Below are 13,027 nucleotides of genomic sequence, written 5' to 3'. Positions count from 1 at the left end.
AACCGATGAGCCCCAGTGGTGGGTATCCAATATGACAGCAGTCTGAACGCGTCGCTTCCTTCTCTGGGGGGAGCTTCCTCTCTGGGCCGCTTCTGGCCAGGCTACCTTGAATGCTTCCACCCATAATTCTCAGCTGGAGTCACTCTACAAGGTTCCTATTTTCCACTGCTTATTATTTTTTCCTCATAAGTCCCCAAGTGTGATTCTGTCATCAGTCTTGGATGAAAGATTTGCCTAAAATCTTGCAAACAAAATTATTTGAGTCTGGAACTCTGATTTCATGAGTGTGGGGAGCTCCCTGGTGTGCAAGCACACTTTGCTGAGGCATATCGGTAATTCATCTGTAACTGATAGGAGAAGAGCATTACCCAGGTAGGGCCTGGAAAGATTTCACAGTAATGCTGCAGATAATTTTCAAAAATCATTAAGCACACGAAAGCTCGACTTGGTCTTTAATTTCTTCATTGTTCCCAGTGCCCTGACAATGCAGTCTGCTGTCCTTTCTGGCCCTCGGCAGATTGGAAGCCTTCCACAATACTCCTACAATCCCCTATCCTCTGAACCCGGCAGGGAGCACCAAGATCCACATATGAAATTTCTTTTGGGTCTCCAGCAGGAGACTCATTAGGCTTGCATGAATTTCATTTAAATCCCGGGTGATGGGGGCCAGGGCATCCACCCAGGAGAGGTTTCTCCCAAATAGAATTTCTCCATTTCAGAATGTTTCCTTATACCTCAAGAAGGAAGTACGGCATCTTCTGGACAGTTGGGAAGAGTACTTGATCCTGGTGTTTTCATCTAATTGGACCGCAGCTGATTTCATTGTTTGGTGGGGGTGGGAGGATCCTTTAGGAATTCCACTGACCTCTGGCTTAGCTGTTGTTCAGCTGTTTAGTCCTGTCTGAGTCTTTTCAGGAAGACCTGAGTTCAAACCTGGTCCCAGATGCTTACCCTGGGCAAGTCACTTAACCCTTTTTTGCTTCAGTTTCCTCATCTGTAAAATGGGCCGGAGAAGAAAATGGTAAATCGTTTCAGTATCTCTTCCAAGAAAACCCCAAATGGGTCATGAAGAGTTGGACAGGGCTGAAGGGACTGAACAACAGCAACCTTTATTTTATGTATTTGAAAGCACGGTTCTAAAAAGGGGTACATTGGCTCCACCAGATTGTTAAAGGGGTTAGGAACTCCTGCTTGAGTAGTTAGGCAGTAGAAACAATTAGCTCAAAGATGGCATAGTACCTTGGAAAGTCTGAATCCAAAAGTTGGAACATTTGCTCCTCCTCCTTAGTCACCTTCCTCCATCTCCTGCCTCCAGGCTTTTGCCCACTTTGTTCCCGGGACTGAAATGCACCTTGTCCTCCTCACTTCTGTTTTTGACAAAGTTCAGCTCAATTGTCAACTCATATATGATGCCTGATCCTCACAGCTGCTAGTCAGCCTCCTCCCCCCCCTTACCTTATTGGTAAGTTCCCCCCAGGCCTCCTACCCTCCCATATTTAGCTTTCTTTTGTATTGTTTTCTGTCCTTAGAGTGTAAGCTCCTTTAGGGCAAGAAACTTTCTTTTTTCTTGTATCAGTATCCCCAGTGCTTAGCACAGTGCCTGGCACATGGTAAGCACTTAATAAATACTTGTTACCAATTTATTTTGTATATATCGAGTATATTCTAAGTGTACATGTTGAATGCCTTGAGGGCAGGCGCCATTTCATTTTTGTCTCCATACCCCCAGTGCCTATCCCAGCACCTGGTACACAGTGAATGCTTGTCAATGGTCTGCCTCATCAGTCAGGTGGAAGGTTGCACTCAGAGATCTGTAGCTGTCCCTTGGAGTGCCCAGATATAGTGGTGAAAGCCTGTGCGTGCTGCTCCCCAGTCAGCTTCCTGATCTCTCTGGCTCTAGGAGCAGGTCCTCTGTAAGCCTGTGGTGTGATAGGCAGGGAGGACAACCAGACACAATGAAAGACAAGAAGAACGTTTGCTTGGTGTGCTGGGCCAGAAATGCGCTGAATCAGGAGTCTGGGAAAGAGCCTGCCCAATGTGGAACCTCTGCCTGCTGGTCAGGGGTAGCCAGGAAGGGCCCTGTCACCTAGTGAGCTTGCCAACAAATCAACTGAATTCAGGACAGAAACCGGGACTTTGCAGTTCCCTCTTCTGTCTTTCTGGGGGAAAAGGCATTTTAAGACCATGTAATAATAACTCCCAGTTTATAAGACCATCTCCACCGCACAACAACCCTGGGAGAGAGGGTGGGTTACTGCCCCCATTTACAGATGAAAGAACTGAGGCTCTGAGAGGCTGGAACTTGTCTGTCCCGTAGAGATGGGACTCAGGCTGAGGCTTGGGTTTGACCAGGCTCTCAGCTCTCTTTCTACCATTCCATACTGACAAGCAGTGTGGTATTGTGAAAGGAGCACTGGCCCTGAGTTCAGATCCTGCCTCTGATGTTCTCTTCCCAGGGTGATTGTGGGCAAGCCCCTGCTCTTCTCCAGTAAAATGAATGGGTTGGACTAGCTGGCCTCTGAGGTCCCTCAGAGACCCTAGAGCTAGGATCCTATGAGCCAGGTTTGAATGCCAGCCCTGCACTTCCTGCATGACTCTGGGCAAGTCACTTCAATCCTGTGTGCTTCAGTATCCTCACCTGTAAAATGAGGAGGTGGAGCTACATGACATCTGAGGTCCCTTCAGCTCAAGATCTGGGATCCTACCTGTGTTACCTTAAATCACTTCCTCTCTTTGGGTCTCAGTTTCCTTGTATGTAAAAGGAGGGGCTCGGACCAAATGTCCTCTGAGCTTCCTTCCAGAACTTTGTGACATCTTTGTCTTATTGTTCCCAACAGATAAGATTTCATTAAATTGACACAGAATAAAGAAAAAGTTAAACCGATTTATTCTTTGAAATAGAGAAGACTTGGAGAGGGAGGTATAATTACTGTCTTAAAATACCTGAAGGGTTGTCATAGGGAAGAGGGATTATATTTATTCTGCCAGAGGGCAAAATTTAGGATGAATAGATAGAAGCAAATTTTGACTCACCTTAAGGAAAAAATTCCTTGATATTAGAGCCATCCAAAAATGAAGGGGGCTGCCTCGGGAGAAAATGAATTGGCTCCTTATCCCTGGCATTGTCTGTCTTGTTGGAGATGGTTATAGAATCCACTGAGGATTCAGGTTGGGGTTGGACTAGAGGGTCTCTGAAGTCACTTCTGTAATGATGGGGACCCACCCCAAGCAAACGAGGCTCATACATTGAAGAGCTTAAGGCCATTAGGGTTGTCTCCCCGCTTTGAACATAAGATCCTTGAGAGCATTTTGCTTTTGGCCCTTTTTTGTGTCACCAGTCCTTAGCACAGTGCCCGGTAGATGGTGATTGTTGCTGTTCAGTCATTTCCAGTCATGTCCAATTCTTCATGACCCATTTGGGGTATTTTTTGGCAAAGACACTGGAGTGGTTTGTTATTTCCTGCTCTGGATCACTTTACAGATGAAGAAACTGAGGCAAAAAGGATTAAGTGACTTGCCCAGGGTCACAGAGCTAGTAAGTGTCTGAGGCCAGATTTGAACTCAAGAAGAGTATTCCTGACTCCAGACTTGGGGCTCTATGCACTATGGTGCCACCTAGCTACCCTTGTCTGGTAGATAAAAGTGCTTGTTGACTCACTTCTTGGCCACAAATTTTATTATACTAGAATTTCATTGATTTTCCCTCTTAAATTCACCCTTATATAGGAAATCAGTCTCCTTAGTATAAAAGTCCCTATAAGGAAATTCCTAGGGTGTCAAAGAAAAGTAACCTCTTTGTCGATGGTCCCTCAGGACTCCAGGCAATGTAGTATAGTAGAAAGAAGGCTGCCCTCAGAGCCAGAGGGCCTGGGTTTGACCAGCTCTGCTCTTCCATATGTAAGTCACTGCATCTCTGTGCCTAGAAAATGAGGGCGCTGAGCTTGGTGGCCTCTGAGGTCTTGTCTAGCTCCAAACGCCACAAACACCAACAAACTTTGTTTTAATGCAATGAAAATGGAGTTGCTGCCCTTTAAAAAAAGTTACAAAGTAAAAATTGTCAAAGTATTTCTGGTATTGGGCTAAAGCCTGAAGTTTGGGGAAAGATGACATTTAATTTAGAAAATCTACCCTGTGGAATAGAGCTATCCCAAAGTGAGAAGGATGGACAGCTTTGGGAGGGTGTGGGATCCCTGATTGCTGAGGTCTTCAAGCAAAGATTGAATGAGTATTTGTCAGGGATGAGATAGAAGGGATTTTTGTCTAGGTAATGGTTGGGCCAGTGTGTGTGTGTGTGTGTGTGTGTGTGTGTGTGTGTGAGAGAGAGAGAGAGAGAGAGAGAGAGAGAGAGAGAGAGAGAGAGAGAGATTCTTAACATGTTTGGGGTCCTGGACCCCTTGGGCACCCCTCTGGTGAAGCTTATAGAGCCCTTCACAGAATCATGGTTTTAAATGCATAAAATACAGGGGATTACAGAGGAAACTGGCGATACTGAAATATTAAAATCAGTCATTCAGTCCATCAGCTAGCATTGATTATGCAACTATTATGTGTGATGGAGCTGTGCTAAGGTTACAAAAAAGGGCAGAGAGCAGACCCTGCTCTCAGGGAGCTCATAATCCAGTAATGGGGAAGACCACATGCTAATGACTATGTACAAACAAACTCTGTACAGGATGTATGGAGGGCAGTCTCAGAAGAAAGGCTCTAAAATTAAGGAAGGCACAGACCCCAGGGTAAGAATCCCCAGACTAGAGGGTGTTTGAGGTCTCTTCCAGCTCTGATGAGTCTGTGATTCTATTATTAGAATAGCAATCCTTGAAATAGATTTGCAGCTTATCAAAATTTGAGGTATCACCAAGGTGAGAAGAAAAGCGAATTTTCTGAATGACAAAATCGGGATACAAAAAGGTTTGGTAGGGAGAGATGGGCCAGATCAAACAAGATGAAATTCAAGAGGGCTAACCATAAATGAAGTCCTGCCCGTATGTTTAAAAAAGTCATGTTCAAATGTGCTGGAAGGGAGGAGGTTGATAGCAGTTATGCACATGACAGAGACTTAGAGATTTTCTCCAAATGTAGGCTTAGGATGACAATTGGAAGTGACTCTGACATTATATTAAACAATATTTTTTTCCATTCAATTTTATTTTAATTTCAGAATTCTCCCCCTCCCATATCAATGAGAAGGCAAGAAAAACAAAACCCATTACAGATGTGTCGTTAAACAAAGCAAATTCCCACATTAGCCATATTCCTCCCAAAAAAAAAGGAAAAGAGAAGAAGAAGAAGAAGAAGAAGAAGAAGAAGAAGAAGAAGAAGAAAAAGAAGAAGAAGAAGAAGAAGAAGAGGAGGAGGAGGAGGAGGAGGAAGAGGAAGAAGAGGAAGAGGAGGAAGAGGAAGAAGAAGTAGAAGGAGAAGAAGAGGAAGAGGAAGAAGAGGAAGAGGAAGAAGAGGAAGAGGAGGAAGAAGAAGAGGAGGAGGAGGAGGAAGAAGAAGAAGAAGAAGAAGAAGAAGCAGCTTTAATACTATACTCTGAATCTACCAGTTCTTTATCTGGAGGTGGATACCATGTTGCCTCATGAGTCCTTTGGAACTGTGTTGGTCATTGTGTTCATTAGAATTACCAAGTCTTTCAAAGTTGATTATCTTTATGATAGTATTGTGATTGTATAAATTGTTCTCCTGGTTCTGCTCACTTCACTTTTCATCAGTTCATACAGATCTTCCCAGTTTCCTCATCTGTAAGATGAGGAAATATACCATAACTTGTTCAGCCATTCCCTGGTTGATGGGCACCCTGCCCTCAGTTTCCAGATGTTAGGCTGTATTATTGGAAGGATCATGTCCAGAATAAAAGAAGAGACAGTCCAACTCTCTGTGCTCTTCTCTGGTTAAACCACATCTTGTATATATGTGTGTTCAGTTTGGGGGTGCCACTCTTTTTTTTGAGGGGGAAGGCAGGGCAATTGGGGTTAAGTGACTTGCCCAAGGTCATACAACTAGTAAGTGTGTCAAGTGTCTGAGGCCAGATTTGAACTCAAGTCCTCCTGACTCCAGGGCTGGTGCTCTACTCACTGCTCCACCTAGCTTCCCCCTTGCGGGTGCCACTCTTTAAGAAGGACATATGCGTACTGAAATGCATTCATGAGCTGGTCAATTAGGATGGTTAAGGTTTAGGAAACCATATATGTTAGGAACGGCTGAATGAATTGGGGATGTTTACCCTGGGGAAGAGAAAGATTATCAGGGCTGTGGCAGCTTTAGCCAAGTATTTGAAGTGATGTTATATGGAAGGAAGGTCAGACTGATTCCAGGGGAATCCAGACAGCAGAGCTGAAATCAGTTTGGGTGGAAGGAGAGGAACACATCTTGCCGTTTTTTTCCATCACAAAGCAAAAGTTAGCAAAACTTTATGGTACAGAGTTTCAGAAAATAGGGAATCATGGACTGGATCTAGGAAGCTGAAATTTAATGGGGATAAAGGGAGGCAGATCTTGGCTTCATTTTAGTAAGTACTTTCTAACTGGGAATGCTGTGCAACAAGGAGCCTTGTCAGGTGAGGTGGTGATTTGGTCATTTCTACAATATTCAAGCAGATATCAGATGACCTGCTGCCAGGGATGTTGTAGGGGGATTTGTGCTTTGAGGGAGAGATTGGACTATCTGACTTCTAAGCTCCTTTCCAGTTCTATCATTCCCACCAGGAATTTCTTCCTCTTGATCAGAAAGGAGTGGGGAAATGCTGCTTCTTTGCAACATTTGTGGGATTGTTTTCTAATACCCGTCCAGAATTAGGTGGTGTGGTAGGTAGGCGATGGACCACGCCTAAGAACCTGCTGTGTTCCAGATGCTGTCCAAGGTGCTGGAGACACCAAGATAAAAACATAGCAGTTGTCCATTGACCAAAAAGTTTACTTTCTACTGGGGGAAATGACAAGTACACAGATAACTATTTCATACACACATACACACACACACGCACACGCACACATGTGTGCGTGTGTGTGCACGCGCGCGTGGTAAATAGAAGGCAATTGTTTGGGGCCAAGAGCAGTAGCAGCTGGTGGAGGGGCTCTGGAAAGCCCCCTTTCCTGTAGGAGGCAGCCCTTGAGCTGAGCTTTGAAGGAATCTAAGAGGGAGTTATAAAATAAGTGATAAAATAATTCCACATTTGGAATGACAGGGACTGCATTCAAATCTTAGCTTTGCCACTTACTAAGCCAAGCCACTGTATCTCTTTGTGCCTCAGTTTTATGAGGGGCTTGGATTGGATGGCCTCTAAGGTATTTTTAAGCTCTGACATACTATGAACATCAGAGATTTTAAAAAAGCCATAATATAGTAAACTTTCCTGTAATTTTTTTTGTTATAAAAAATGATCAAAATGTCTTTCATTGGACTAAAATTGGAAAATGTGGTGATAAAGCAGTTGTGTTTTTACCAGTTCTCATTTAATTTGGGGAGCGGAAATTTAAAAAAAAGATCAATTTGAAATTGTGACTCAGGGCCCCAAACTCCCTTCAAAGCCACCTTATACAGGAAGCTTTCCTGAGCTCCTCTCTTCTGTGAATGCTCACTCCCCCCTCCAATTGCTTTGCATTTATCTTGCACATACCCACCTTTTGTAATCCCCCGAGACAATGTAAGTGCCTTTAAAGCTGAGCCTGTTTCACTTCTGACTTTGCATCCGTGGTGTCTGGCACAGGGCATGGCACATAGTAGGTGCTTAGTAAATGCTTGTTGGTTCTTGCCCCTAAGGACTATATGACAGAAGAGGGAAAGGAAAGAAAGACGATGAGCATGTAAATAGATTGAACTGCATTCAAAATGACACCACCGATGTGATACCACCTAAGGCATGTTATTTCCAAAGGGGAGGCTTTGGACTGGTAGGGAGGAGCATGGGGTCATAGCTATAGAGCTCTAAAATGACCTTCGGAAGTCATCTAGTACAATGCTCACATTTTACAGATTGGGAAACTGAGGCTGAAAAAGATGAAAGTAACTTGCCCAAGATCACACAGGCAAGTTAAGCACAAGAAGTAGGTTTCGAATGCAAGTTCTTTGTCTCTAGAGACAGTGTGCATTCCACTGCCCCACACAGCTTCTGATTTTACAGTACTGCTAAAAAAAAATGTTGGATTTCTTAAATGAAAGTTGCTGCTTGCTATTATTTTAAAACTTTTTGCCTAGTTTTTTAAAAACAAATTTGCAGTAATTTCACATTACGCATTTGATTCGAGATGCTTTTCCCGAAATAGCTGACAAGACAATGGGGTTTTTCAACCCGGGGGCCCGGCCCTCACAGCAACCCATGACCCTTTGTGTTCTCACCTGTTCTTTCTGTGTTCCCCACAGGTAAATATGTCTATCAGCCCATGACCCCCGTAGAACAGCTTCCCAGCACTGAGATTCCTGCCAAACCCCGAGAGCCCACCAACAGCATTCAGATCTCGGTCTCCCTCGTGGAACACTTCTTGAAATTCGCATCCGTCTTCCGGCCTCCCCTGCCCCGTGACTCCCCGAGGTATTGCACGATTTCCGACCTCTTCATCGACAGCTATCAGGTCAAGTGCATTAATGGAAAGATGTGCTACGTGCAGAAGCAGCCCCTGTCCCCCCCGCACCCCACGAGCCCCGAGGAGGTCTCTGCACACGATGCCTTAATTTCAAAAGAGAGCAATACACCAAAAATAAATCACTGCTCTTCTCCTTCGAGCTCTGAGGACTCGGGGATCAACGCGATTGGGGCTCACTACATGGAATCCTGTGATGAGGACACAGAGGAAGGGGCAGAGTTGAGTTCGGAAGAAGATTACAGTCCGGAGAGTAGCTGGGAGCCGGATGAATGCCCCCTCCTGTCTCCATCCCAGTCCGACTTGGAAGTCATCGAAACAATAGAAACCACTGTGTGAGAGAGACACTGGCAGGGAACTGTAGCCCAGGGATCGCTGCTGGACAAGCTTTGGCCGCTGTGTCTCCCCTCCACCGCAGCGGACGTTCTATGCTGTGTCCCTAACCCCCGAGAACTTGTAACGCCTCCGTGGGTCCCCTGGTCCTTCTCTGTCGGACAGAGCGCCCTCTCTGAAGCTTATAATCACATTCTAGTTTTCTATGTTTGGTGTCCCACGTGGTGGCCCTCTTTTATTTGGTCATGATCACAACGTATCATGAAGACTTTTATAAGAACTACTCGAGGGTGAAGGAGACATTGTGTATCCTTTACAGTGTCAACCTTCCGGCCTCATCTTGCTACTTATCCACGTTGTGATCCCAGTGAATAGCCATTCACCCTGCCCTCTTCATCTCCAAAGCTAGTTCTATTCTAGCTAACCGTTCTGTTCCGGTCATTAACCCCTCCCCCAAAGGCCATGTTGGTTTTCAAAGTGGCACTAAGATGGTGTTGGGGGCCTAGAGCCAAGTCCCATGACTGCCATAGTACAGACCAGCCATAACTGGTCATCGAGTTAGGTCCTGACCATTGAGGCAGTAGAAGGTGGATATCTGGGATAGACATCTATTCCCCTGGCTGCATTCCATACATGTCACCTCATGTTCCACACGGGAACATGGGGATGGGGGAGAACCCTGTCTGAACTGCTAGTGTCCCAGAAAGAACCACATTTGTCTTCTTGACCGAGCAGAACACATATCCTTAGAGTAATATAACCCTAGTCTTTGCTAATTTTGGAGAAAGTGGACAGTGTTGAACCTTAAATCTTTGTATATCTCTAAGGGCTTGGCTGCCCGGTATCATCTTGGCCTCTCTCTCTTCTTTCCCTTTAAAATTTTAGGAAGAATTTTTAGGAGGCTGTTTAGGTGCTCTTAGCTTTCATGATTCATAGATTGACAGAGGTCAAAGGGGCCTTAGAAGTTACCAATCTAACCTCCTGCATTTGATGGATAAGGAAACAGAGGCTCTGCTTTGGGAAAGTGACCAGCCCAGGTCACAGCTATTTAATGGCAGAATTGGTCCCAGGGCCTTTCTTCTGGCCCCTATTAGAGTTCATCCGTGAAATGGAAAGTGAATGAGCCTAAGTGGGCACAGCCAAGAGGAGGTGAGGAATGAATCCCAGAGGGCTGATCTAACCCTACTTCATTGGGTAGTAATGGGAAGATTGAAAACAGCTTTGGTGAAATTAGAAGGACAAAGCAGTTTGATGCATGGAATTTTAATGCAAATTCTGAGAATTCAATTTAACTCAATTCTGTTGAGCAAATATTAAGTGCCCACTCTGAATGAGACACTGTTAGGTGTCAGGGATACCAGATGAAAACCAATGGTACCTTCCTTCATGGAATACATTGTTTCCCTGGGGTGAGGGGTGGGGGTGGGTAATGTAATATGTAGACAGATTAATGTAATGTAGAGTAAGGTGTGAGAGAGGCCAAGTGATCTATGAACATTTGAGGAGGCAGAAGTATGGAGGGAAGATCAGGAAAGGCTTCAAGGAGGAGGTGCATCTGAGTTGAGCCTTGAAGGAAAACCATAGAATGTTAGCACTGGCAGAGAACTTAGATACCAGCTGGTCTAAACCCTTCATTTCACAGAGGAAAAAAACTGAGGCTCAGAGAAGGAGAGAGATTTGCCTAATGAGAGAGATTTAGACAGGCAGAGGTGGGGGGTGGTATTCCAGGCATAGGAAACAGCCTATGGCAATGTAAGGAGGTGGGAGATGAGCAGGAGGAGATTGAGAACAGTTAGAAGCTGAGTTTGGCTAGAATTCAGAGTCAGTGGAAGGGAATAAACTGAAATAAAGACTAGGTGGTAAATAAAGAAGGAGACTAGGTGGTGGGAGGGCCTGCCATGCCAAGCTAAGGAGAAAAGATTTTTATGAAATACTCTTAAATTATTTCACTATGATATTATTCATTTTTTGGTATGCTTTCTCCCCCCCACAAGAATAGCCATAGAGTTCAAAGAGAATTTCTATTTTAAGTTTTGGTTCTTCCAAAGAAACTTTGAAGTTTCTTCCTAACAGCCTTTCATATAAAATATTTGCCATTCCTCCATATTGGTCAAGAATTGGAGAAATCTCTAATATGGTGTCAGTGGCCAGAGGATGGATGATCACTGTTGACAGTGGGGAAGCATTCTTTGGCCCCTTCTATTCTGCTATAGTATAGACCAGCCATAACTGGTCATTGAGCTGGCTCCTTACCACCAAGGCAGTAGGAGGTGGATATCTGGGATAGACCGGTTGCATTCCATACATGTCACCTCATGTTCCATGTGGACATATGGGGGTGGAGAGAACTCTGGTGCCCTGTCTGGACTGCTAGTGTCCCAGCAAGAACCACATTTGTTTTCTTGACCAAGTAGAGTGCATATCCTTAGAGTAATATAACCCCTAATATAACAGACAGTTTAGGACCAGCTAAGCAGGAGTTCATCAGTATTCAAGTCTCTCTGTCTCTGTCTCTCTATGTCTCTCTGTCTCTCTCTCTCTCTATCTCTCTGTCTCTCTGTCTCTCTCTCTCCCTCCCTCCTCTCTCTTTTTTTTCTTTCTCACTCAATTTATTTCAGTTTCCACTTTAAGAGATGAGAAACCATCAGGGGCTTTATCTTCATTTTCCATTAAGTTTCTTTTCTCTTTCAATTGTTACTTAAAGGAATTTCAGAGGTCAACTAATGTAACCTCCCCACATTTTACCAATGAGGAAACTGAGGCCTATAACCTCCTCTGGTCAAAGATTTCTTGGAAGTCATCCAGCCCAACCCCCTCACTTTTACAGATGAGGAAACAGAGGTTCAAAATTCCTTACCCTCTTCCCTCTCCTTTCCTCTCCCTTCACCTCTCCTCCTTTCTCATCTCTCCCAGAACCCTTTCTGAGCTTCTTGAACACCATTCATTCTCTCTGTAAGCCAGCCACCACCATTCCAAGGAAAACTTCCCCAGGTCCTTGAGACACCAAAGCCTCGGCAAGGCTTGGACTTGGATGCTTTCCTTTCCTTATTACAGAGGGTGGGCTCTCACCCAGTCTGCTTTGATCATCACAATAGCCTTGTATGAGAGGAAAATAGTGGGGCAGGAACAGAGAGAGGCTGTTTCCTTTGAAACCATTATTAATAAGACCTTCCTCTGTTCTCTCAGAGATGCAGCCCAAACCTCCCACTTCTGTGTCCAGTGGTCTGAATGTCTGCTGTTTCTAGCCTGGAAGCAGGTCATAGGAAAGGAGGGATCCTGCAGATTGTGTGCTAGTGTGGGTCAGGGCCAGAGCCAGGCTCTGAGATGTAGCCAAGCAGCTGATGGGCTCTATCCTGGTGGAAAAAGCAGACCAGGAGTCAAAGGAGATCGAGATTCAAAGTTTGCCTCTGGTTCTTACCAGCTGCACAACCCTGGGCAGGTCACTATCCTCTCTGAACCTCAGTTTGTCCATCTATAAAATAGGAATGAAACTACCAAGAGCACCTACCTCACAGGATTGTAGTGAGGCTTAAATGAGATCATAAAAATGAGATATTTTCTGTGGACATTAAAGTGCTCTGTAAGGTCTGCTCTTGTTGCTCTGGACAACTGAGTCTCCTCCCTTAGAGCTGGCTGCCTGTAAAAACAAGCAAGACCTGGCCTGGTGTGACTCTGGAGCCTGGGACAGATTTCTGCCGGCCACACACTTGTCTCCCTCACAACTCTCTAGTCACACCTGGGGTACTTCTGGTCTATGGGACAAAACCCCACTCAGCTCTGAGTAACCTTGCCTACTAGCCCCTGAAGAGCTGTTGGTCCATATCCCCATTCCAGTGAATGGTATGGGAATATTGTGGACATCTCCCCTCCATTATACTGGAAAGGACCTCACAGGTCAGCTCATCCAGCCAGTGCCTCATACCTTGGGCATCAGTAGCTACCTGTTCCCCCAGAGAGCCATCCGCTCAGCCTTCACCTGATAAGGCAGACTACAGCTGGAATAGAAAGAAGAAACACACACACACGGACACACACGGACACATACACACAAAGTGGCCAGTTCTGGGTCACATGCGGACTCTAGGTTAGTCCCTGCAGCTGAACTATCCTTGATCGGA

The 13,027-nt window shown here is 45.1% G+C and overlaps 1 protein-coding gene across 1 annotated transcript in view; it reads left to right on the top strand.

Moving 5' to 3' along the window:
* The window catches only part of C7H3orf70 (chromosome 7 C3orf70 homolog), a 49,208-nt gene extending 36,797 nt beyond the window's left edge, over nt 1-12,411 (top strand). Inside the window, exon 2 of the mRNA XM_036767758.1 lies at nt 8,359-12,411. Within this exon, the coding sequence (XP_036623653.1) occupies nt 8,359-8,915 (557 nt within the window). The 3' untranslated portion in view covers nt 8,916-12,411. The remainder of the gene's footprint in view (nt 1-8,358) is intronic.
* The last annotated feature ends 616 nt before the right edge of the window (nt 12,412-13,027 follow it).

The sequence above is a fragment of the Trichosurus vulpecula genome, chromosome 7 (assembly GCF_011100635.1).
Source record: "Trichosurus vulpecula isolate mTriVul1 chromosome 7, mTriVul1.pri, whole genome shotgun sequence".
NCBI lineage: Eukaryota > Metazoa > Chordata > Mammalia > Diprotodontia > Phalangeridae > Trichosurus > Trichosurus vulpecula.
This window is presented reverse-complemented; position numbering and strand designations above follow the sequence as displayed.